Source organism: Staurois parvus, unplaced genomic scaffold (genome assembly GCF_062004578.1).
Source record: "Staurois parvus isolate SC_StPar_1 unplaced genomic scaffold, SC_StPar_1.0 ptg000169l, whole genome shotgun sequence".
Classification (NCBI taxonomy): domain Eukaryota; kingdom Metazoa; phylum Chordata; class Amphibia; order Anura; family Ranidae; genus Staurois; species Staurois parvus.
The window spans coordinates 65,183-91,616 of record NW_028317965.1 but is presented as its reverse complement, the minus strand read 5'-3'; the positions used below and the strand labels follow the sequence as shown (position 1 = coordinate 91,616).

At 43.1% G+C, this 26,434-nt stretch overlaps 1 protein-coding gene across 1 annotated transcript in view; it reads right to left on the bottom strand.

The window, feature by feature from the left end:
• The window catches only part of MSH2 (mutS homolog 2), a 191,566-nt gene that overhangs the window by 150,152 nt on the left and 14,980 nt on the right, over nt 1–26,434 (bottom strand). Inside the window, exons 5-6 of the mRNA XM_089676428.1 lie at nt 24,591–24,740; nt 21,507–21,640 (exon numbers count right to left, since the gene is read on the bottom strand). Of these exons, the coding sequence (XP_089532554.1) occupies nt 21,507–21,640; nt 24,591–24,740 (284 nt within the window). The remainder of the gene's footprint in view (nt 1–21,506; nt 21,641–24,590; nt 24,741–26,434) is intronic.

Below are 26,434 nucleotides of genomic sequence, written 5' to 3'. Positions count from 1 at the left end.
AATCCTCGCCGACTCTTCTCTGCCTTCAACTCTCTACTCTCTCCACCCCCACCTCCACTCAGCACCTCACTCACTGCCCTTGAGATTGCCAATCACTTCAAAAACAAAATTGACACAATTCGCAAGGACATTGCCGCAACTCACACGCCCTCTCAACCTGTCCCCTCTCACACAGCTACCCCCTTATCCCCACTCCCCCTCGACTTAACCCGCAGGGATTTCGTCGCTGCTCAAACTCTCTCCAACCCCCTTCACCCTCACTCAGCTACCCCCTCATCACCCCTCTCCCACGGCCCCACCACTGCTCTGACCTCCTCTTCCACCCCACCCTACATTCCTCATACTGAAGCTCCCCCAACACTCCGCACCTTTGACCTTACTACCATCGAGGAAGTCTCCAAGATCCTCTCTGATGCCCGCCTCACCACCTGCCCCCTCGACCCTATCCCCTCACAACTCCTACGACCTTCCTCCTCCTCCATCCTACGCTCCCTCACCCACATCTTCAATCTCTCCCTCTCCTCAGGCACTTTCCCCTCCCCTCTGAAACATGCACACATCACCCCCATACTTAAAAAGCCCTCCCTGGACCCCAATGACCCGAACAACCTCAGACCCATCTCCCTGCTCCCATTTACATCTAAACTCCTCGAGCGCCTAGTCTACACCCGCCTATGCTCTCACCTCAACGACAACAACCTCCTCGATCCCCTACAGTCCGGCTTCCGTCCCCTACACTCCACCGAAACTGCCTTACTCAAACTCTCCAACGACCTGCTAACCGCCAAAGCTAATGGCCACTATTCAGTGCTCCTACTCCTTGACCTCTCTGCGGCCTTCGACACAGTCGACCACCCCCTCCTCCTCAAAAAACTACACTCCCTTGGCCTCAGAGATTCTGCTCTCTCCTGGCTCTCATCCTACCTGTCACAACGCTCCTTCAGCGTTACCTATAATGCTACCACCTCCCCCTCACTCCCCCTCTCTGTTGGGGTCCCTCAAGGCTCTGTCCTCGGGCCCCTTCTCTTCTCCATCTATACCTCCTCCCTTGGCCAACTCATACACTCTCACGGCTTCAACTACCACCTCTATGCCGACGACACACAAATCTATCTCTCAACCCCCCACCTCACCCCCTTGGTCTCAGCTCGAATCACACACCTACTGAGCGACATATCAGACTGGATGTCGCTCCACTTCCTTAAATTGAACCTCTCCAAAACCGAGTTTCTTGTCTTCCCCCCAGCCCGGACACCACCCCCCATTGATTTCTCCATCACATCCAACAACGCTACCATCAAACCCGCCCCGCAGGCCAGAGTACTGGGTGTCATTCTGGACTCCAACCTATCCTTCCAGCCCCAAGTCCAATCTTTAACAAACTCGTGCAGACTCCACCTCCGCAACATCGCCAAAATCCGCACGTTCCTAACCCCAGAAACCACTAAACAGCTCATCCACTCCCTCATCATATCACGACTCGACTACTGCAACTCCCTCCTCACTGGCCTGCCTCGCCGCTGGCTATCCCCTCTTCAGTCCATCCTGAACACGGCTGCCAGACTCATTCACCTTTCCAACCGCTCTGTCTCCGCCACCCCCCTCTGCCAATCCCTCCACTGGCTTCCGATTGCGCAACGGATCAAATTCAAAATCCTAACGCTGACGTACAAAGCTGTCCACCATACTGCCCCGTACTACATCTCTGACCTAATATCCAAGTACCGCCCAACACGCACACTCCGCTCCTCACAAGACCTCCTTCTCTCTAGTTCCCTGGTCTCCTCCTCCCATGCCCGCCTCCAGGACTTCTCCAGGGTGTCACCCATCCTCTGGAACTCCCTGCCCCAACCCATCAGATTATCACCTACTCTCCTCTCCTTTAGGCGCACCCTGAAAACCCATCTCTTCAGGGAAGCCTACCCCACCCCCTGCTAACTTGCCGACCTCCTCCACTCTTCCAACCACTCCATCCCCCACAGCTATCTCCTCCTGTGCCACCACCCCCTCCCTCCTAGATTGTAAGCTCGAAAGAGCAGGGCCCTCGATCCCCTCATGTTTTGCATTGTATTGGTATTGTTCTGTCACATGTTCTGTCTCCCTTTGTAATGTACAGCGCTGAGCGAACTATTGGCGCTTTATAAATACTGTATAATAATAATAATAATAATTGTGAATTTTAACCAAAAGCCTACAGGGCACTTCTACCCCCTTCCTGCCCAGGCCAATTTCCAGCTTTCAGCGCTGTTGCACTTTGAATGACAATTGCACGGTCATGCAACATTGTACCCATATGAAATTTTTATCATTTTTTGGTGACAAATAGAGCTTTGTTTTGGTGGTATTTAATCCCCTCTGGGTTTATTTTTTCTTAAGCCAAAAACCACTGAATTTTGAAAAAAAAAACAAAAAAAAAACATTTTTTCTTAGTTTTTGTTATAAAATTTTGTAAATAAGTGATTTTTCTCCTTCACTGATGTGCGCTAATGAGGCTGCAGTGATGGGCATGGATAGGCTGCACTGATGGACACTGATAGGTGGCACTGATGGGCATTGACAGGCATCACTGATAGGCAGCACTGATATATGGCACTGTTAAGCGGCACTCACTGGCACTGATGGGTGACACTGAAAGGCAGATCAGATGGGCACTGATATCTGGCATTGATGTGCACTGGTAGGCACTGCTGGGGCTACACTGATCATCAGGGCACACTGATCATCAGTGCTCATGTCCTGATTACTGCCTCTCCTCTCCTCTGTCAGAGTGACAGCTCGTGAGGAGAGAAATGCCGATAACCATCATTTTCCTATTTACATGTGATCAGCTGTGATTAGACACCACTGATCACATGACCGAGCCAACATCTTCGGCTCTTTCCATGGATCGGTGATCCGCTGTGTCCGAGGGACACAGCGCACCGCCGATCGCCACGCGCTCCCTGAGCCTCGCATATGCAGTGAGAATGGGAGGACGTCATATGACGTCCTGCCAGAACGAGAAAACCACCTTGCGCCGTCATTGGACTATATGGCGGGCGGGAGGTGGTTAAAGGAAGCGATTGTTTTCTATACCCACAGTACAGTAAGCAAACCCAAAATCCCTGTTTTTATGCAAACGTTTGCATGAAATATGTAATGGAATATAGCCGTGTGCACGGAGTTATGTCAAAACTTGGGTGTCACCCCTGTAGCTCCTCATGTGTAAAGTATATAGAAGCTTTTTAGATTCGAGCACAAGCATAGCGTAGCTCCAATTTCTTCTGTAGGTGTTGTCTGCACACATACTTCTGTAGTATTATGTTTACTTGGTGAAAACAAAACAGAGAAAAAATATGTGTAGCCAATTGTTCACAGGTTACATAATTGACATTTTCAGCATTTTTCAAACCAGTGGCTGAACACCTGCCAAGACCACATTTTACTGGGTGACCTAATTTAGGATGAATTATTCAAGTGTTTAGATTCCATCAGCATTTCAGAAGTTACTTTACAGCCAAGTGGAAAATATCAGCTTAAATAACAAAAAAAAACCCAAACCATTACAGTTTCCCTTTAAAAAATAAGAAGGTCTCTGAAGTGTCATAATCTAGGACTTGCTTGGTGGCAGATACCTGCCCATCACTAACACACATTCGGAGCTGAGATAGATGGTACAAAAATTAAGTGATAACATGAACACTTAAATCCTGAAGAAATCAGAAACATCTTTTAAAAAAGATGTTTTAATCCAGAAGAAAAAAAAAAAAAAAGATCTTGAATTTAGTCTCAGTTCACACTGCTGAGGCAAGTCCAGATACCCCCTCCGTGCAACGGGTGAATAGGTCTCAGACTTGGCTTGGAACCACAGCATGTCTGCAAATGTGCAGATATGCCACGGGCTCTAAGAGAGACCCACGGTGTAGTACAGGTACTTACATAGCGCCATCAATTTACACAGCACTATTTATTTATATATACAGGTGAAACTCAAAAAATTAGAATATCGTGCAAAAATTCATTTATTTCAGTAATGCAACTTAAAAGGTGAAACTAATATACGAGATAGACTCATTACATGCAAAGCAAGATAGTTCAAGCCGTGATTTGTCATAATTGTGATGATTATGGCTTACAGCTCATGAAAACCCCAAATCCACAATCTCAGAAAATGAGAATATTGTGAAAAGGTGCAATATTCTCGGCTCAAAGTGTCCCACTCTAATCAGCTAATTAAGCCATAACACCTGCAAAGGGTTCCTGAGCCTTTAAATGGTCTCTCAGTCTGGTTCAGTAGGAATCACAATCATGGGAAAGACTGCTGACCTGACAGTTGTGCAGAAAACCATCATTGACACCCTCCATAAGGAGGGAAAGCCTCAAAAGGTAATTGCAAAAGAAGTTGGATGTTCCCAAAGTGCTGTATCAAAGCACATTAATAGAAAGTTATGTGGAAGGGAAAAGTGTGAAGAAAAAAGTGCACAAGCAGCAGGGATGACCGTAGCCTGGAGAGGATTGTCAGGAAAAAGCCATTCAAACGTGTTGGGGACTTTCACAAGGAGTGGACTGAGGCTGGAGTCAGTGCATCAAGAGCCACCATACACAGATGGATCCTGGACATGGGCTTCAAATATCGTATTCCTCTTGTCAAGCCATTCCTGAACAACAAATGTCAGAAGCATCTTACCTGGGCTAAAGAAAACAGACCTGGTCTGCTGCTCAGTGGTTCAAAGTCCTCTTTTCTGATGAGAGCAACTTTTGCATCTCATTTAGAAACAAAGGACCCAGAGTATGGAGGAAGAATGGAGAGGCACACACTGCAAGATGCTTGAAGTCCAGTGTGAAGTTTCCACAGTCTGTGTTGATTTGGGGAGCCATGTCATCTGCTGGTGTTGGTCCACTGTGCTTCATTAAGTCCAGGGTCAACGCAGCCGTCTACCAGGAGATTTTGGAGCACTTCATGCTTCCTTCCGCAGATGAGCTTTATGGGGATGCTGACTTCATTTTCCAGCAGGACTTGGCACCTGCCCACACTGCCAAAAGCACCAAAACCTGGTTCAATGACCATGGGATTACTGTGCTTGATTGGCCAGCAAACTCGCCTGACCTGAACCCCATAGAGAATCTATGGAGCATTGCCAAGAGAAAGATGAGAGACATGAGACCGAACAATGAAGAAGAGCTGAAGGCCGCTATTGAAGCATCCTGGTCTTCCATAACACCTCAGAAGTGCCACAGGCTGATAGCTTCCATGCCATGCCTCACTGAGGCAGTATTTGCTGCAAAAGGGGCCCAAACCAAGTACTGAGTACATATGCATGCTTATACTTTTCAGAGGTCCGATATTGTTCTATGTACAATCCTTGTTTTATTGATTGCATGTAATATTCTCATTTTCTGAGATTGTGGATTTGGGGTTTTCATGAGCTACAGTATAAGCCATAATCATCACAATTATGACAAATCACGGCTTGAACTATCTTGCTTTGCATGTAATGAGTCTATCTCATATATTAGTTTCACCTTTTAAGTTGCTGCACTGAAATAAATGTCCTTTTGTACGATATTCAAATTTTTCGAGTTTCGCGTGTGTGTGTGTGTGTGCGTGCGTGCGTGTACGTACACACATACAGTTGTGTTCAAAATAATAGCAGTCAGACATCACTAACCTGATCAATCACTGTTTTTGGTAGAAATAATATTTCTACATGGCAAATAATTTACTAGCAGGTGTAGTAGAGTAATAGAAATCCAACAGACCCAACAGTCATGACATGCATGCTTCTGTGTAATTGAATCACTAATTGAAAGGGGCATGTTCAAAATAATAGCAGTGTGGAGTTCTATTACTGAGGTCATTCATTATTTAAAAAACAGGTGGCAATTATTGCCCTTATTTAAGGAAGGAAGGCAGCAAATGTTGTACATGCTGGTTACAGTGCATTTCTCTCTGAAATTCTGAGGAAAATGGGTCGTTCCAGACATTGTTCAGAAGAACAGCGTACCTTGATTAAAAAGTTGATTGGAGAGGGGAAAACATATAAAGAAGTGCAGAAAATGATAGGCTGCTCAGCTAAAATGATCCCAAATGCTTTAAAATGGCAACCAAAACCTGAAAGACGTGGAAGAAAGCGAAAAACTACCGTTCGAATGGATAGAAGAATAGCCAAAATGGCGCAGACTCAGCCAACAATCAGCTCCAGGAAGATCAAAGAAGGTGTAAAGTTCCCTGAGAGAACTGTTACAATTAGAAGACGCCTATGTGAAGCCAAGCTATCTGCAAGAAGCCCCCGCAAGGTCCCACTGTTGGAAAAAAGACATGCTAAAAAAAAAAGACTGGCCTAAAGAGAAATGGTGCAAAATTTTGTGGACTGATGAAAGTAAGATTGTTCTTTTTGGGTCTAGTGGCCGGAGACAGTTTGTCAGACGACCCACAAACACTGAATTCAAGCCACAGTACACTGTGAAGACAGTGAAGCATGGTGGTGCAAGCATCATGATATGGAGATGTTTCTCATACTACGGTGTTGGGCCTATTTATCGCATACCAGGGATCATGGATCAGTTTGAATACATCAGAATACTTGAAGAGGTCATGCTGCCTTATGCTGAAGAGGAAATGCCCTTGAAATGGGTGTTCCAACAAGACAACGACCCCAAACACACCAGTAAACGTGCAACATCTTGGTTCCAGACCAACAAGATTGACGTTATGGAGTGGCCAGCCCAATCCCCGGATATTAATCCAATAGAAAACTTGTGGGGTGACATCAAAAATGCCGTTTCTGAGGCAAAACCAAGAAATAGAGAAGAACTGTGGAATGTAGTCCAATCATCCTGGGCTGGAATACCTGATCACAGGGGCCAGAAGTTGGGTGACTCCATGCAACACAGATGTACAGCAGTTCTCAGAAACAGTGCGACTACAACCAAATATTCATTAAGTGATTCAAAGGAAAGCAAAATCTTCAAACATTTTTCAGTTTATATAGTGAATGTTTGAGTTTGTAAAGAAGAATACAAACACTGCTATTTTTTGAACCGTCTAATATTCACTTTTCTTCAATTGTTTTTAGAGGAACAACACAAATTTGATCTATTTTTCTTCATGTTTTGATTTGGAATAGAATGTGTCATGTTCCCAATGCATTTGTGTGTATGGAAATAAAAGCTATTAGAAGGATTTTGAGCTTTATTCACTTTTTTCAACACACTGCTATTATTTTGAACACAACTGTATATATACACAAACACACACACACACACTGTACATTCACATCAGTCCCTAACCCTCAAGGGGTGTACAATCTAAGGTCCCTAACTCACATTCATACATACACATACTAGGGACAATTTAGGCAAGAACCAATTAACCTACCAGCATGTCTTTGAAGTGTAGGAAGAAACCAGAGTACCCGGAGGAAACCCACGTAGGCACAGGGAGAACATGCAAACTCCAGGCAGGTGGTGCTGTGGATGGGATTTGAACCAACAACCCTAGTACTGGCAGGCAGAAGTGATAACCATTTAGCCACTGTGCTGCCCATATCAGTATCGGTGTATGCGTGGAATACAGTATACGGCCTGCTGGGATGTGATGCAGACATCACAAGAGGCAGTAGTGTCCATAAATGTTAGATTTATTTTAATATTTATTACAGGTCTTTATATAGCGCCGTCATTTAATGCAGCGTTTACATATATATTGTACATTCACATCAGTCCCCGCACAAGGGGCGTACAATCTAAGGTCCCTAACTCACATTCATACATACACATACTAGGGACAATTTAGAAAGGAGCCAATTGACCTTCCAGAATGTCTTTGAAGTGTGGGAGGAAACAAAAACACCCGGAGGAAACTCACGCAGGCTCAGTGAGAACATGCAAACTCCCGGAAGGTAGTTCTGTGGTTGGGATTCGGAACAATAACCCTAGTACTGCCAGGTGGAAGTGATAACCACTTAGCCACTTAGGCCAGGATTAAGGAAGCAGGTGGTCACCAAAAAAAGGGTTAACAAAAAAACAAATTCAGCAATTGTGTAAGAAGGATGGGATGGGGGAGCAGGTGAAAGCTTTTTGTACAAATGAGTGAAGGTTCGCTTTAACAAGAAGCCAAATAAAATGAACTAAAAAAAAAAAAAAACTACCTTTAAAGTGTTACTAAACCCACAACCATAAAATCAGTCTGTATATGCAGCAAAGCATGCTTGTTATACTCACTGTGGAACCTAAGGGGTTAATCCTCTGCATTGTGTAAAAAGGCTGTTTGATCCTGTCTCCTCTGATCCTCCCTGTCCTCTAAAGTCCCCAACTCATCTGCTGATAGAACAGAGCCTTGGGGTCAAGCTGCACATGCTTAGTTTAGTGTGTATTCCTAGAGGTTTTTTCTTTTTTTTCTTGGTAGAGTGCATGTGATAGTTGCAATATTAGCACCATAGCAATGTTGTCGTAACTAAGCCTGAAACTAGTGAACCAATTTTGTGCCATTTACTTTAAGATGCAGTTTGTTGCGCAGTTACAGAGCCTTTTGCATATAATGTAATTGGGATAAGTACCGGAGCGTGGGGGGGGGGGGTGCCATTGTGTTTGACTTGGTTTATTTTTAACAGGAACATAGCTGCGGGACATTGCTTAAAGCCATACCACAGAATGTTCATGTACTTTCCACCTGGCTCGGGAAAAGAACACTCGGCAACAGTCTGGCTTTTCAAACCCCCTATATAAACGAGGAGGTCTGGAGGTTGTTTTCATTTTTATTGCTGCCGGGCATCCACCACCTTTCAGCTAAATAAATCTTTGTTTTATAATAATCCTCTCCTCTTGGCAATGTACCAGGGTGGATAAAAATCAAATAAATCGGATTTTTTTTATTTAAATTGGATTTGTTTGATTTAAATCGGATTTGTTTGATTTAAATCGGATTTTTTTGATTTAAATCAGATTTTTTTGATTTAAATCAGATTTTTTTGATTTAAATCAGATTTTTTGGATTTAAATCAGATTTTTTGGATTTAAATCAGATTTTCTTTTATTTAAATCGGATTTTTTTAAATAAAATGCTTTTTGGAGGAAAATATATTACCATCCAAAGGTTATTCCATCATGAAATAAAGATTAGTTTTTTAATTATGTAGAATAAGGCTGTATATGTTTTTTTTGGTAAATAAATTCCATGAATCCATTCACAATGTCATGCTCTTCCAGAGGTTTTTGTAAGATTATTGGGCAGTTTCTCTGCCTACAAGATATTATCACAGATGCTCGGTTTACTTTTGCAGTTCTCAAAACTGAATTTGACTCAGCGGAGATCACATGCCTCTTCTTCACAGCAAAAATTTTATAACATGAACAGAGTTAAGAAAAAGACCTTCATCCTAACTTCTACAAACCTATGAATACAGAATCAACCCCTTCACTGCTACGTTTCAAGAAGTTCAGTGAATAGAATAGAAACAATATTTTTCTGATTGTTTGGAGTGGAATAGATCTGCACAAGAAGAAAGTGAAACTAAGTGTGAGGAGGAAGGGGCTGACAGTCTAAGTTTCTTAAAATATATAGATTTTGTTTAGCCAAATTAGTTAACAAACATGGATGTTTAAGCAAATCACATATGCTGGAATGTTATTGTTTCAGATGAATAAATCTATTTAAATTGTTATTATTAAGGTAATGATTATTTTTCTCCTTCCTAAATACAACAGAAAAGTTGTCCAAATATGAATGATTAACCTATTAAACTGGGGATAACAAAACTAATATGAAAAGTTGTTATTCTAAAAATCTTCATCTACTTGTATATTAAAGTTATACCAGCAAGAATTAGTCTTTATGTAGAAAACTAGGAATTAAATCAAGCCTTACTGACTAGTGATTTAAATCAAATCCACCCTGCAATGTAGTCTGATTATTTTTAAGCCATATCATGATTAAACTGGTGATAAGCAGATTTGCACAGAGAAAACATAGAGGGGATCCAAGTGTAAATATTAAATAAAGGAACGTAACAACAACAGAATGGCAGGACAAGAGACAAGGATGCCGGGACGCGTTGGGGCGTTGCAAGAAGCGACGTCATGCCGCATGGTACTCCCGGAATGGACATGATGTACACACGCCTGAATAGGTAGCCACTTGTACAGGCTGACTGTGGAGCCCTCCCACATGACAACACATTTGTTACCTTTGTGCAGGGAAAAGCACTTAATAATATGAGTGGACATTACCTATGTTTTAAAAGGCAAGTTTTAAACAAAATCGGGACGCATAGGGGCGGAGCAGGAAGCGACGTCATCCCTCAAAAAAGTGAAAAAAATTGTTTATTTCTCAAAATTGGCGGCCTTTTTTTTTGTTTATATTAAAATTTCAAAAACGCACAGGCGATCAAATACCACAGAATGAAAGCTCTATTTGTGGGGAAAAAAGGACATAAATGTCATTTGGGTGCAGCGTTGCACGACTGCACAATTGTATGTTAAAGTAGCAGCGCTGTATCGCAAAAAATAACCTTGGTCAGGAAGGGGGTAAATCCTCTGGAGGGCAAGTGGTTAACTAATTCCGATGAATTGGATGCTACTGACTAGCAAGGGTGCAGGCTGGGGAAAGGTTCGTCCAGACCCAAAGCACGCTGTAAAAATAGGATGCGATAGCCCGCACACCGCACCCAGCCTGAGTGGTTAGCCAGTAAAATCAACCTGAACTCGATTCATCAAAGCCATGCCCCCAAAATGTTTCACACCACCCCTGTGGCTTAATCATGGAATGTGGGTCTGCTGGTGGCATGGCTCTACAAGATTATTTGTTATAAGCCTCCTTGAGGATGATATAGATACTGAGTAGTGACATTTTACAGCTGTGACATCATAAATGAAAACACAAAAGAGTACATCATACAGCTAAATAAAAAATTCAACTCACTAAAGCAATTTACCTTCACAGAAGCCTCAACAAGGCCTATAGTCTCTGTAAATTGTAATGACAGTCTCCAGCCACAAGGTGGCGCACAGTTTCTTGCACACCAGTTCTGTAACTTTTTTTTTCTAGGAAATACTTGGCATTCCCAAGGAGCAATCAGCTGAATCACCAGATGGAGGACTCTTCTCTACTCTCACAGGTTGCTATATCAGACTGTCACTAAGAGCACAAACAAATCAAAAATCATGCCTGCAGAGACCGGCAGATACACACTGGGGGAGAATTACTAAAGCCTGAGAGTGCAGCGATGCATAGAAACCAATCAGCTTTCTAAGGCAGCACAGTGGCTACATGGTTAGCATTTCTGCCTGGCAGTACTCGGGTCGTCTGTTCGATTCCCAACCACGGCACCACCTGCCTGGTGTTTGCATGTTCTCCCTGTGCCTGCGTGGGTTTCCTCCAGGTACTCCGGTTTCCTCCCACACTTCAAATACATGCTGGTAGATGAATTGGCTCCTGTCTAAATTGGCCTTCGTATGTGTATGTATGAATGTAAGTTAGGGACCTTAGATTGTACGCCCCTTAAGGGTTAGGGACTGATGTGAATGTACAATATATATGTAAAGCGCTGTGTAAATTGATGCCGCTATATAAGTAGCTGAAATAAAAAATTAATAAATAATGCAGGACATACATGGGTTGAATTCTGAAAGAATTTTCTTTTGAAAACTGTAACTAAGAATTTTCATTTGAACTTTGCAACATTAGTGGGCTGTAGCATCGGCCGACTTTCATACGCCCATTGAATTTGAGTGATCGGGCATGTTGGAAATTTTTCGAGAAACAAATTTCTAATCATTGATGGGAGAATTGCGCGAGAAATATAATCTGAAAAGAAATGAGCATGAGCGGTGACCTGGAAAGAAATGAAGATTCCCAGCCACAAACAGTCTTTTCTTTAGAAACATGAGGTGAAATTGACCACTTGGTTGGTCAAATTTTAAAATCAATGGTGGCACCATTGGATTACAAAAAGCACAAAATACCTGATTTTCGACAGAAAATTTGTTTAGAATTCGACCCATGTATGGCTTGCAGAAGTTTTGTCAAAGCCTAATTAAACAAGCTGAAATTAGAAGCTGATTGGCTATCATGCACAGCTGTACCAGATTGGGAGTGCTCCAGTTCTAGTAAATCTCATGGTGCTTCCTTCAGAGTGCAGCGTGTTCTCCTTAGGGGAGCACCAAAACTTCAGTGGCCAAAAAGTTTCGTCTGAAAACACCACTATCGGCTGTTGGCTGATATGAAAATAAGCACCGATACAGATGCCGAAAATAACACCACCCAGTGCTGGGCATAGAGATAAGTGGAGGAAAGATGGCCTCCACTCATCTCTATGCCCTTGGAGGACCGGATTGATGTCACTTCCAGTTCCAGTGCCTTGTAAACAAGGCCTTTTTTTTTTTTTAAAGCACTAGATCAATGCTTTTTTTTTTATCTAAAGCTATGCATCGTAGAGGAGAGATATGAGTTTATTGACCCCATATCTCTCCATAAAGAGGACCTGTCACTATTTCTATCACAGGGGGTACATGCATTCCTTGTGATAGGATTTTTTTTTTTTTTTTTAAAGGGACAGTGTAAAAAAATTAAAAAAAAAAAGTTTAAAGTGCCCCCCGTCCCCGCATGTAGTGGTGAATGCATACGTAGGCCACACCCACATATGTAAACTGTGTTCAAAGCACACGTGAGGTATCCCCACAAACATCAGAGCGAGAGCAATACTTCTAGCACTCCTCTGTAACCATACACTGGTAACCTGTAGTAATTTTTAAAACGTCACCCATGGAGATTTTTAAGTACCGTAGTTTGACACCATTCCATGAGCGTGCGCAATTTTAAAGCATGACATGTTGGGTATCTATTTACTCGCCGTAACATCATCTTTCATATTTTACAACATATAGGGGTATATACTGGTTTGTTTAATCATAAAAGTGAATTTTTTTTCCAAAAAAATATACATATTTAAAAAATGTCCATTTCGTTTTTCAGCCAAGTGCATCCTGAATTTTTCGGTTTCGGCACCACAATTTTCAATTCGGTGCACCACAAGTTCTCCTCATACAAACTTGAGGGTCTCTTTTAGACATATGGCATAGTCCAGCTGTACCCATGCTACATTCAACCAAGGTATGAATGGCCTACCTATGTGCTACTGAGTCCCTAGACCGATGCCACAGCACTCGTAAGTGGAAAGTCCTTACAGCTACACACATACTATAAACACACAAATTAGTTTTAAGTTTCACATAAAAGTCTATCTACACCCAAGGACAAAAATTTAATGTCTGCAGCTCATCAGTCCTTAGAAGTGGAAGCTGCATTAGTTTCCTTTTATTGCCTTTAAAAGAGAAGTGTGGGGTTTCAAAATGATAAAAATTCATATTCACCTAGGTGGATTCAGCATCTGTCCTCCGCCACCCTCTAAGACAGAGAACTGAGCGATCAAAGACAGCTGATCACTCAGTTCTCAGGGTCTGCACTGAGCACAGAACATTGATTGTCAGTCACTGCTCTGTGCTCTATTCCTCCAGTGCTCACTGAAAAGCCAGACTAACCCCTGGTTCAAATATATGCGGCCGTGCGGGCCGCATTTTGCATGGGCATGAGAGCCCATTCATTTGAATGGACTCCCGTGCCCGTGACATGCAGGGAAGGCGGCCCTGCACTTCTTTTGGAAAACGCAGCCCGCACGGGAACCTCTGTTCCCAGTATGGTTGCGTTTTCCAGTGCGAGCGGCTTGCCGTTAGAACTAATGGCACCCGCCCGCGGGTCCACATTTCTCTGTGTGGGTGGTGCGGCTGCACGGATTTTCGTGCGGATCTGCAGCGGCACCACCTACACAGTTGTGAACCTAGGGTAAGTGGTGCACTGAGAGGCTGAGCCAGTTGCTGGTCAGGCACCTGGGCGAATCCCAACATTAGCATCGGGATCCCTGCAGAGCCTGGACTGGCTGAGTGACATCAACTGACAGCAGATTTTAGCCCACTGTCGCCTGAAACTGGGTCACAGCAGTCCAGAACTATGTGCACTCCTGAGACCCACAGAAGTAGACTCAAAAGAACTTTAGCCACACTACTTTAATTCTACATGGTAATCCTGCCAGCAACATACTTCCCGCCAGAGTGACAACACTCGCTTACTGTATCTATGGAGGAGCAGTATTCTCACTTTAAGCCAGCCATTCTCAACCAGAGTTCCTCTAGAAGGCTCCCAGGAGTTCCTTGACATCTCCTAGATTGTAAGCTCGAAAGAGCAGGGCCCTTGAACCCCTCGTGTATTGTATTGTTACTGTCTTGTCCCATGTTCTGTCCCCCTTGCTACTGTACAGCGCTGAGCATACCCTTTGGCGCTATATAAATACTGTATAATAATAGTAATGTGGCTTACTGATCACATTGGATGGTGCCTGCATAGTGCTTGGGCCAACACCACGTGGAACAACCCAACAGCATGACACCAATTATCTTTTTAGCCGTTTGTAAGGTTGGCATTTTGACCACTGTTTCAAGACAAAAAATTATTCACACTGACCGACCCTCCCCCCCCCCCCCCCCCCCTCGATGAATGTTTTTATAGGGGTTCCCCTAGGCCTGAAAATGTCAAGAGTTCTTCTGGTGTAAAAAGGTTGAGAAAGGTCGCTCTAAAGCCAGGGGTGCTCAACCTTTGGCCCTCGACCTCAAACCAGGGAAGCGCACTTCTGTAATATCCTGTAGGTTTGGTAGAAGAACTCACTGCGAGCCTAAAGTACAATACTCTAAATTCACAGCTGGATGGTATACCTGCATTCAGTTCTCGAATTCTGACACCAATTGTGCTCTCCAATAGTATTTCCTAAAAGCTGTACAATAAAAATTTATTTAGAAAGAAAAAAAAAAAAAAACATACATAATTATATCGTTGGAGATGCTCCCATTACAACGTAAGGAACAAGAATCAAGAATAGAGATCAGAGTTTATCCGTAGAACATAGAAGCGTCATGTGATCATACATACAATACTATACACAGAGTCTATTGAACAGTCTAATTGTATCACTGAACACAATCCGCATAGTGAAACTGCCGCGCCCATGTTATTCATGACGGCTTGTGAAACCAGAAACCAGCCCGAAGGGAGAGACACTGATACTCAGTCACAGAATGTCTACACCAGACAACTTTTTCACAGGTCAACCTGACAAAGACACAACCTCAGGTCTGTTTATTTTTCTGTAAGCTCGGCAGTGTCAGGATTCCCACCTTTATCCAGGGAAGAGACAAAACATTGAATTGTGAAATCAAAATTTCCGATTGCTTTTTTTTGTTTTATTAATTACAGGTTTACCAAGCAAAGTCCTCCTCACAGGCAAGAGCCTGCACCTACAAGACTTTTCAGCAGAACTTCCGCTGGATACAAGTATCAATACACACTGGCAGTCCTGTGCCCCAGTCACACCCAAGGCACCACACAGGGCATCTGAGGTCCCAGCTATGAAGTCTAAACCCTAGGATAGTGACCAGTAATATTTTTCAGTTAGAGATTTTTTTTCAGCTTGGTATAATTTACTAGCCGATTATTTGCTCAGCCTTAAATACTCAGACTTCCGTGAATGAACTACAAGTACCGACAGCCTTAGAGGTTGCCTGCTTGTAGTTCTCAATGAACTACCATGGCGCTTTGAATCTCCGTCATAACCCATTGATTCTTCCTGTCAGTTTATCTACTTACCCGTACAGGCAAGCAGATACAGTGAGGAACAGAAGTATCTGAACACCCTGCGATTTTGCAAGTTCTCCCACTTAGAAATCATGGAGGGGTCTGAAATTCCCATTGTAGGTGCATTCCCACTCTGAGACAGAATTTAAAAAAAAAAAATCAGGAAATCACATTGTATGATTTTTAAAGAATTTGTCTTGCACTGCTGAACATAAGTATTTGAACACCTAAGAAACAGCAAGAATTCAAACAAAGTCTTCTGTACCAAATATTAACACTGATTTTCTCAGGTGTTCAAATACTTATGTTCTGCAGTGCAAGACAAATTCTTTAAAAATCATACAATGTGATTTCCTGAATATTTTTTTTAAATTCTGTCTCTGAGTGGGAAGGCACCTACAATGTGAATTTCAGACCCCTCCATGATTTCTAAGTGGGCGAACTTGCAAAATCGCAGGGTGTTCAAATACTTCTGTTCCTCACTGCATACTGACAGATCTGCAGGAGACCTGCATAGCACCAGCGGTCTGCTGATCATGCATTGGTTTACAGGCTCCTGCAACCAAACCTAATAAATGCCTGCAAAAAATATGGATTTATTATTTTTGGTCAAAAGGAAAACATCCATTAAGTAAAAAAAAGAAAATTTAAAATTGTTATAAAATTCAGATTTGTCCTGACACCCTCCCACTTCCCTGCACAGCCATTCACTGGGAAGATCGGTGTGCTGCTGTTTCTCCTCCCCTAGCTCACTGAGCTCCTTATGCAGCTGAGAACAAAGTGTATGTGATCAGTTATAAGGCAGAAAAAAAAAATTATATATATAAAAAAAATTTAATTTTTTTCCTTTTTCTTTTTATGTGTTTTATGAACTTTGTCAAACAATATTAGTTTATTTCAGAGTCCACTCTTTGTTGGTTTATCCACCTAAAGTACAAGGGCGCTATCTGTGCCATTCTATTTTGTTTTTCAACAATGCACAAGTTCAGTATAGCCTACTTGAAGATTTAGAGCTCATTCACACCAACCTGAAAGCTGAAATGCGTGCATGGTGGTGTACATTGTGCAGGCGCAGCGCAATGTGTTGTCACAACACATCCCACTATTGCACGTTGCACTACAGTGACACACAGTACATAAAAATGCAGTGTGTTTGCATTTTTACGCAACACAACCCATTTCAATGCAGTGTTAGTGTGGGGACAAAGCAGAAAGAAAACAATTGTTTTCTATGTGCCCATGTGTTGATCTATGCAAAGCAACGCAGCTCAGCTGACATGGTGTGAATAAGCCCTTACAGAACTGGTTATTTAGTATGGGAAGCATGTCATAGAAGTGACAGTACAAAGCCCTCGTAAAAACAATCTGATCAGCCTGCCTTTTGGGAAAGCTTGACAAGGCCTCTTCAGCTGATAGAGTAATCCCTGAGCTTTCTGCCCTTCCACTCGAGCCCCACTAGAGGGAGACATCAATCAGCTTTATGCGTAGTTTTATATGTACAAACAGACGGCGGAAGTCACAGATACTTTTATTACCATATAAAGGCAGAGGAGGATAAGCTATGATTTAAATAGTAACTGAAACTCACAGATGTTTCATATGATTATTTTACGCAGTCATGCATCCTTCTTTATAACATCCCCCTTTCGAGCCAATAAAAACACAGGCTTTGTTAAACTGATGCTTAAAGTGACACCAAACTCTTGTTTATTAAAAAATAAATAAAATAAAGTATATATTCCTAACTCAAAAAGTTCCTTCTATTGCTCCTGACCTCCTCCAAATTCCCTTTTTTGGTCTATATATTGTGATCTGTTCTGAGAGAAATACGAAGGCTGCAACTGCTGACCATGCTAGCTGCCTGCCTGTGGATCCTAAATCTACCGTTTCACAGACCTTAAACTTACAGCCATTGGATATGCATGACAGGCAAACAACTAATATTTGGCAGCTTTTTTTTTTTTTGCCTGCTGGGGAAAAACAGTGGAAGTGTCTGCAATAGTGAAAGTCATAAATCCACATTACACCAAGACAGAGGCAGACAAATTATTACAAAACTCAAAAGTCCCGAGGATGTTTTGGTTTTTGTTTTGCTTTTTTGTTATGGGCCAGCAACCCAGCTTTGTTATCAACTAGAGAAAACCTCAAAAAGTGCCAGCTGTAATCTGTAAGGAGTACTGGATACCTAGCTCCTGGGATTTGTTCAGTCCTGAATACAGTTGCAAGAAAAAGTATGTGAACCCCTTAGGATTACGTGGAGTTTTGCATGAATTGGGCATAAAATGTGCTCTGAACGTCATCTAAGTCACAACAATAGAAGAACACAATCTGCTGAACATAATACTACACAAACATTAGATGTTGCCATGGTTTAATTGCACATAACATGTAAACATTCACAGTGCAGGGAGGAAAAAGTATGTGAGGCCCTAGCTTAATGACTTCTCCCAGAGCTAATTGGAGCCAGGAGTGAGCCAACCTTGACTCCAATCAGTGTGATGATATTGGATGTGTTGCTGACAGCTGTCCTGCCCTTAAAAAACACACACCTGTTTTGGGTTTACTGGTTTCAAGAAGCACTGTCTGATGTGAACCATGCCTTGCAGAAAAGAGCTCTCAGAAGACCTACGATCAAGAATTGTTGACTTGCATGAAGCTGGAAAGGGTTACAAAAGTATCTCCAAAAGCCATGATGTTCATGTGTCCACGGTAAGACAGCCTGTCTACAAATGGAGAAAGTTTAGCACTGTTGCTACTCTCCCTAGGCGTGGTCGTCCTCTAAAAATGACTGCAAGAGCACAGCGCAGAATGCTGCATGAGGTAAAGAAGAATCCCAGAGTGTCAGCTAAAGACCTACAGAAATCTCTGGCACATGCTAACATTTTTGTTGACATCTACAATAAGGAAAACATTAAACAAGAATAGAGTACATGGGAGGACACCACGGAGGAAGCCATTGCTGTCCAAAAAGAATATTGCAGCACATTTGAAGTTTGCAAAAGAGCACCTGGATGTTCCACAGCACTACTGGCAAAATATACTGTGGACAGATGAGACCAAGACTGAGTTGTTTGGGAAGAACACACAACACTATGTGTGGAGAAAAAAAGGCACAGCACACCAACATCAAAACCTCATCCCCACTGTAAAACATGGTGGAGGGAGCATCATGGTTTGGGGCTGCTTTGCTGCCTCAGGGCCTGGACGGATTGTTGTCATTGATGGGAAAATGAATTCCAGAGTTTATCAAGACATCTTGCAGGAAAACGTACGACCATCTGTCCACCAACTGAAGCTCTGCAGAGGATGGGTGATGCAACAGGACAATGACCCAAAGCATACAAGTAATTCAACAAAACAACGGCTGCAACAGCACAGAATACGCCTTCTGGAGTGGCCCAGTCAGAGTCCTGACCTCAACCCGATTGAAATGCTGTGGCATGACCTTAAGAGAGCGATTCACACCAGACATCCCAAGAATATTGCTACACTGAAACAGTTTTGTGAAGAGGAGTGGTCCAAAATGACTCCAGATCGTTGTGCAGGTCTCATCTGCAACTGCAGGAAACATTTGGTTGAGGTTATTGCTGCCAAAGGAGGGTCAACCAGTTATTAAGTCCAAAGGTTCACATACTTTTTCCTCCCTGCACTGTGAATGTTTACATGTTATGTGCAATTAAACCATGGCAACATCTAATGTTTGTGTAGTATTATGTTCAGCAGACTGTGTTCTTCTATTGCTGTGACTAAGATGACGTTCAGAGCACATTTTATGCAAAATTCATGCAAAACTCTACGTAATCCCAAGGGGTTCACATACTTTTTCTTGCAACTGTACATTTAAAATGTTAATAAAATGGTTCTAAATTCAATTTTTTTTTCCTTAATGCATTCCCTGCATTAAAGTGGAACTATACTCACCTAGCATCCAGTGATGCATGGTCCCCTGAAATCCCCATTGGCCGCTGACATCTTTGGGTGGCTGGCTTCCGGGTCCAAATTACTGGCCAGGCAGAGGTGACATCACTCCCATTGCGTCGCAGTTCTGTCGGATTTGGCATTGCTTACTGCAGAGGCAGGTAAGATGTTTTAACGAAGAGACAAAGCATGTCTCTTCTGCAATACAAATCCTGCCTGTCCACCAATTTTTAATCATAGCCTAAAGTTCCGCTTTAAGGTAAAAACAAAATCTCAGTAGCTCTTCAACCCCTGCCCCCTGGCTCCTCTTGCGATCCAGCACAGTCCCATCTGCAGTATCACTTTCACAGTAGACACAGGACTCCTGCTGCTATCAGTAAGTCCTGTGAGAAGGGAGCGTGGGCCAATCCGTGCTGTGTGTGCCTATGGATGCACACAGCCTGCCTCAGGAACACACCCACATAAGTTTCCCCTGAGCACATGGCTTGCTATGAGGGCACCTGGAAGAAGAAGTGGACAGTGCCAGTAGGGGACAACCAAAGAAGAGGTAAGGGACCTCTCTGTCCAGTATCGCTGCATATGGCATATAAATAAAAAAACTAACCCTTTAATATTATTTTATTATAAAGGGTTTATATAGCACCAACTGTTTACACAGCATTTTACAACATGAGAACAGGCAGTACAATTACAATACAAATCAACACAGGAGGAATCAGAGGGCCCTGCTACTAGAGCTTACAATCTAAAAAGGGAGCTTACAATCTATGACTCTGAATCGAAGCAGCCCAGACTGCAGCCTTATCACTGCTTATCCTACATAGCATTATAATCCAACAGATTAAGGGCCCCGGCTTTTGTATGCTTCAAGCCGGTTTTGCATTCCCATACAAGTCTAAAGGAATGCAAAACCAACTTGAGCCAGTCAAATACAGGTCGGTGAAATGCACCTGTCCTTGAATTCCAAATGGTCTCAGAATTTTCTTAAACTGAGGGCCAACAACAAAAGCTCCAAGCCCATCATCCACTATAAACAGCTTGAGGCTGGAATAACGAACATGATAAACCCACAGGAATTGCTGCGTTTCCTGCATCACGCAGCAATCGCACTATGTTCATGCAATCTGCTGCGGGTGACAAAAATTAACAACACCCCAACAGCAGGTCACAGGGTGTTTGCTTGAATCGAATTGCATAGGTGCGACAAGTTTAAAAAAAAAAAAAAAAAAAAACGGTGCCAGCAGCTTTTTCGTGTGGATGCGGTGTGATTTGAGCCATACAAAGTGATAGGCTTAATTCACAACTACTCAGAGAATTGCATGCGATTTGCCCAGGAATGCAGGTGAAATCATCAGTATGAACCCAGCCTAAATGAACCACCAAGCATCATTACAAGCTACTTTTCAGATGAGTTTAATTCCTGCATACCACTGCTTACAACTGGGTGTGACAGTGCACAGGATAGAGTACAAGCCAAGTGTAATAAAACTAAGAGCACCTTAAACAAAAACCCCGGCCCTGCTTCAACTTGATTGATGTTTACAAGGCCTCAAGTCACCATGGCAGACTTTGACCTCCTCCTTTCAGTAATCCACTCGAAAAGCCCCACAATTTTTACACTTGACAAAAGCAAACATGTACATGTTTACCTGATCAGTAAGCATGATCAAGCTACCCATACTCCATATTCGCTGCAGAGCGCCCAGACCACACCCTATTTGTGTATACGTGCCAACTGACCATAGTGTGGTGATATACAGCATGCCAGAGACATGTTGCTGCATTTCCTACAAGGGCAGCCGCTGTGTCTGTAAAAAGAGCCTAAATGATAGCAGATTTTTTTTTTTTTTTTTTTATGAGGTCCACAGTAGCAAATGTTGGGAACAGCCATTTATGCAGCCAGATTTCATTTTCAGGTTAGAATTATCCTTACCTCTCTTCAATTCGGTTCTTGTCCATGAGGGGCTGCTTGATCCATTGACTGACCAGTCTTTGGCCTTGGGGAGTTTTGCATTTGTTTAATAACCCAGCTAGAGACTGTGTGCCACTTGTGTCTTCAGACGTCCCCTTTGGGAAACACAAAAGGAATGTGAAAAATAAAATAATGCAAAAAATATATTTTAGAAACCAAAGTATCTCACGCCAAACATCGGTATTAGTTTGATCAAGATGACTTTTAACCACTTGTCTACCGGGCACTTTTACCCCCTTCCTAACTGGCCGATTTTCAACTTTCAGCGCTGCCGCACTTTGAATGACAATTGCGCAGTCATGCAACACTGTACCCATATGAAATTTGTATCTTTTTTTTCACACAAATAGAGCTTTCTTTTGGTGGTATTTAATCACCGCTGGGTGTTTTATTTTTTGCACTATAAACAAAGAGCAAAAAAAAAAAGTTAGTTTCTATTATAAAATTTTCCAAAACAGGTAATTTTTCTCCTTTACTGATGTGCATTGAGGCTGCACTGATAGGCAGCACTGCTGATGCTGCACTGATATGCAGCAATAACGGACACTGACAGGTGGCACTGATAGGTAGGCACTGATGGGCAGCACTGCTGATGCTGCACTGATATGCAGCAATAATGGACACTGACAGGTGGCACTGATAGGTAGGCACTGATGAGCAGCACTGATCATCAGTGCCCTGAATTAGATTCTCTTCCGGGCCCTGGTGACCAGGGACATGGACAGGGGGACCTGGAAGTGACGTGAAACATGTTGATTCTGGGTCAGCAACAAGAAGGGAAGGAGATCTGCCGTGTGTCTGTTTTGCTCCATCCCCTAGACTCAGCAGTACTCGCTATGCCGGTCCTAGGCCAGTAAATGGGCAAGCGAAGCCCAGAATACATGGCATGTTATCAGAGTGTGTGGAAGCAATTGGACGGCAGCGCAGCTGGCAGGATGCATCCATCTGACAGTCTGCTTGTCAGATTTACATACAATCCCGGTGGCTGTAATGTGTGTAAAATTCCCCCGTTGTCAGGTCCGTATGATGTATGGACCTGGCAGCAAAACAGTTAAAAAAAAAAAAAAACACAAACCTATACAGTACTTTGCTTTTTTGGGCATGTACTTTGTAGAATAGGAAGAGGAGCGGCAGACATTCCAGAATGGAAGAACATGACTGAATCCCCATGTGAATAAACAGACCTGCTGAAACTTGTACCAAGAATTGTGTCCACACATGAACAAGACTCATTTCAAAGCATTCTTATATTGTATGGCTGCTCTCAAAACAGAAGACAACAATGTTCAATGACGACACATTCCTGGGACACTGAAAGGAAATCTAGATCAGTGTTTCTCAATGGCAGGGAAAACTAAAAATAGAGTTTTTCTTCTCTCTGTAAAATCTCTTCCTTGAAACTCCACGAGTAACACAGGAAATCCTGTGCTGTTGGGTAACAGACCATTGGGAGGTACAAAAAGCCTGCCAAGATTCTCCAAGTCTCTATATAGGAAGACTGACAGCAGGTGAAGGTCTTGGCCATCTTAGAACCCAGGGTGGGGATTGCACTAGGACATTCTACAGGCTGATTCCCCAATTTTAAAATGGTTAGCAAAGCATCAATACTGCTGACAACACTGCTTGGGATTTCAGTGCAGCAGAGGTACTGTGTTGGCAGCTCAAACAGGAAGTTAGAAGCACAATGGATTTCTGATAAATCAACGGGCATTTATAATGGAATAAAAATTAGGAAATCGTTCATGTTTTGCACAATTATACTGCACATTTTTCTTTTCCTGTGCCCACATACAATGTAAAGTAAAATTATTGTTGAATATGTATCCCCTATAAGAACACATCCCCTACTTTCAAGTACCCATTGGTACCTCGACAGTAAAGTCGACAATGTGAAATAAATTTTTGTGATCACTATAGGTTTCTCCTGTGACATGCCAGTGTCTACATCTATACGCCCCCGCTCTGATGGCAAACAAGGGATAGAGGACGTCCTAGCACAGCCATGACAAACCTATGGCACGCGACCGCAGAGGGTACGCAGAGCCCTCTCTGTCGGCACGCTAGCCAAGTCGCCCCAGCAGCCGAGCATGAGATAACGGCGCACATAGGGGCCAATGCGCATGCTCGGACTGGAGTAGCGGTGCCAGGCGATGACGTCATTAGCCACGATTCGTCCGAGCTTGCGGCTTCACAGCCGAGTGCCCACTGAGCATGCATGAGTAGCGCTGTGCTTTCTGAATGGTTCCGTAGTCTTCTAGGACCTGTCATGTGTCCCAAAAGACTACGGAGAGGGATAGGGGGGAGGACAAGTTGCACTTCCAGCAAGGCGATCGCCTAAGAAGTGGGAGCGGGTAACTCTCAAATTTGGGTACTCCCCCTCCCCCCACTCCCCAAAGGTGCCAATCCTTAACGGGGAGCGGGGGACGAAGCCGTAAAGCTGAACTTCCCCTTTTGGGTGGAGCTTCACTTTAAGCCAGCCATACATGGATCGAAATTTGGCCAGTTCTGCAGGGACCGTGTATGTGCACCCTAGTTGTACACAAGTCAATCTATTGATCGACTTTAGTGCAACCAACCTGTCAGGTTTTTCCCAAATGACCTATAGAGATGGCTCTCTGCTGGCAGAACACAGCACTGTGGGAGGGATTACCCCATCAACACTGACTGTGTGATGGGGCAAATCAAGCAATCTTCCCATGATGGAAGGAAAACAAATTGCATAATCTATGGCCTGCCTTAAGCCATCCATAGCAGGATCGAATCTCAGCCAGTTCAGCAGGGACCAACCAAGAATAAATCCATCTTTGGGCAGGCTGATTGTACTCAAGCAGATCCATCCATCGACTTGGGTACAACTAGCCTGTCAAGGGATTTTTTTTACATGCGACAGCCGCTAGCAGTAATCAATGTGCTCTGCCAGCAGAATACAATAGCTTTGAAAGAGGAATTCCCCCAACAACTGTAACTGTGCTGACAGGGTAATAAAGCAATTTTCATTTCTTACATAAATCGCATTATCTATGGGCTGCTTTAGTAAACACTCACCGGGAAGAGATTCAAAGCACCAACTGCTGCGTTATCCAGCTTCATGTATTGATTTAGGTCAAAGCTGGTCATCACAAACTGGCCAAAGTTGGATTCATCAGACAACAGCTCCAGGTACTTCGAAACGGCTGAGAGAGAAGACATTGCAACCTAGAATCACAGGAGATCAGTGCCAATAATGATAAATAATGAAGGATGAGCAAAACAAAAAATACATTGAGAAAGGAAAGCAAGAAGTGTGGAGCTTAATGGCAACTAATCAGAAATTAGTCAAGGCCCATGCACACAAATGCATTCACATGCATTATGTCAGGCCATTCATTATAGTCAAGAGTGAAAAACACATGATAAACAAACGAAACCAGCGCTCCAATCTTCATGCAAACCAAGGAAATGCCAGAATGCCAACAGAAGAGGTGCTGCCCTTCTAAGATCGGGAAATCTGACCACTGGTGAAAAAGAACAAACAAGGGCGCCCTCTCATCGTGCATTACCGTGGTAAAACGCGTATTTATTGAATAAAAAAGGATGTATACTCACAAACCAACGCGATTGATAGCAGTATAGGTGGTCCACAAAAACAGTCACAATACAGCTGTCTAATGACGCGGATGTCTGACGCGTTTCGGGAGCTGAACCCCCTTCCTCAGAGCTCTGAGGAAGAACGTTCAGCCCCCGAAACGCGTCAGTTATCCGCGTCAGAAACAGTTGTATTGTGACTGTTTTCGTGGACCACCTATACTGCTTTCAATCACGTTGGTTTGTGAGTATACATCCTTTTTTATTCAATAAATACGCGCTTTACCACGGTAATGCACAATGAGAGTGCGCCCTTGTTTGTTCTTTTTCACCAGTTGAAAAACACATGACCCTTTTTGGCAACACAGTGCATGGTATGTGCTGTGGTGCGTTTTGCTCGACTGTACAAAATAAAATGGCACATGCATTGCCACAATGCACAAATCTGAATGGCCTCTCAATGATCGTACTTCGGTAACCTGCAAAAAGCAGAAATCTGCTTTGGAACAGCACAATTTACTGCAGCAAGCATGTCAATACAAATGGATAATCCTTGCATGCAAATAGATAGCAGGCACCATAAACTAATGGGTTACACAAGACTAGCAGTTTGACAGCCTGGCTCCGCAGGGCACCACCAAAGCTTCCGGAACAACCAGACTACTGGATATAAGAATACCCATCCAGAATACTGGGTTGCCCAAATTTAAGGCTTGGTGCTTCAGTGACCTTTCATTATGCCAGAGCAATGCCATGTGGAAGGAACACCTATGCAGATATAGGCTTACTTGGCATTTCCATAGAAAATGCTGGCATACTATCATTCTGGGGAGTTGGACCATTATATTAGAAGTATGCTGAAGCACGTTAAGATCAGTTCACTCTAATTGCAATCTTAGTTATACAATATTCCTGCATTAAAGTGTTACTAAACCCAGGACCCTGCATTCACTATATCTGGGCTTTCACAGTACAGAAAACATGGAAATGAAATTATTTTAGTAAATATAAATACCATTTCTCATCAGCAGTTACAGCAGTCTTGTGACTTCTATCAGTGTCTAAGAGAGCACTGGTTAAAGGATAGGTTCACCTCTTCGTAACATGTACACCTATATTCAGGTTGTAACATGTTACAATCTGACCGGCCCCCGCTCCCTGCCTTGACAGCTAGCGGAGGATCATCCCCCCCCCCCCCCCACTAGCTGTCCAATTTAAAAAAAAACAGGGCTGTGCGGCTGTCAGCTTGTAGTCCTCAATGAACTACCACAGCGCCGTGGTAGTTTATTGATTCATCTCAGTATATCTGCCTGTACGAGCGAGCA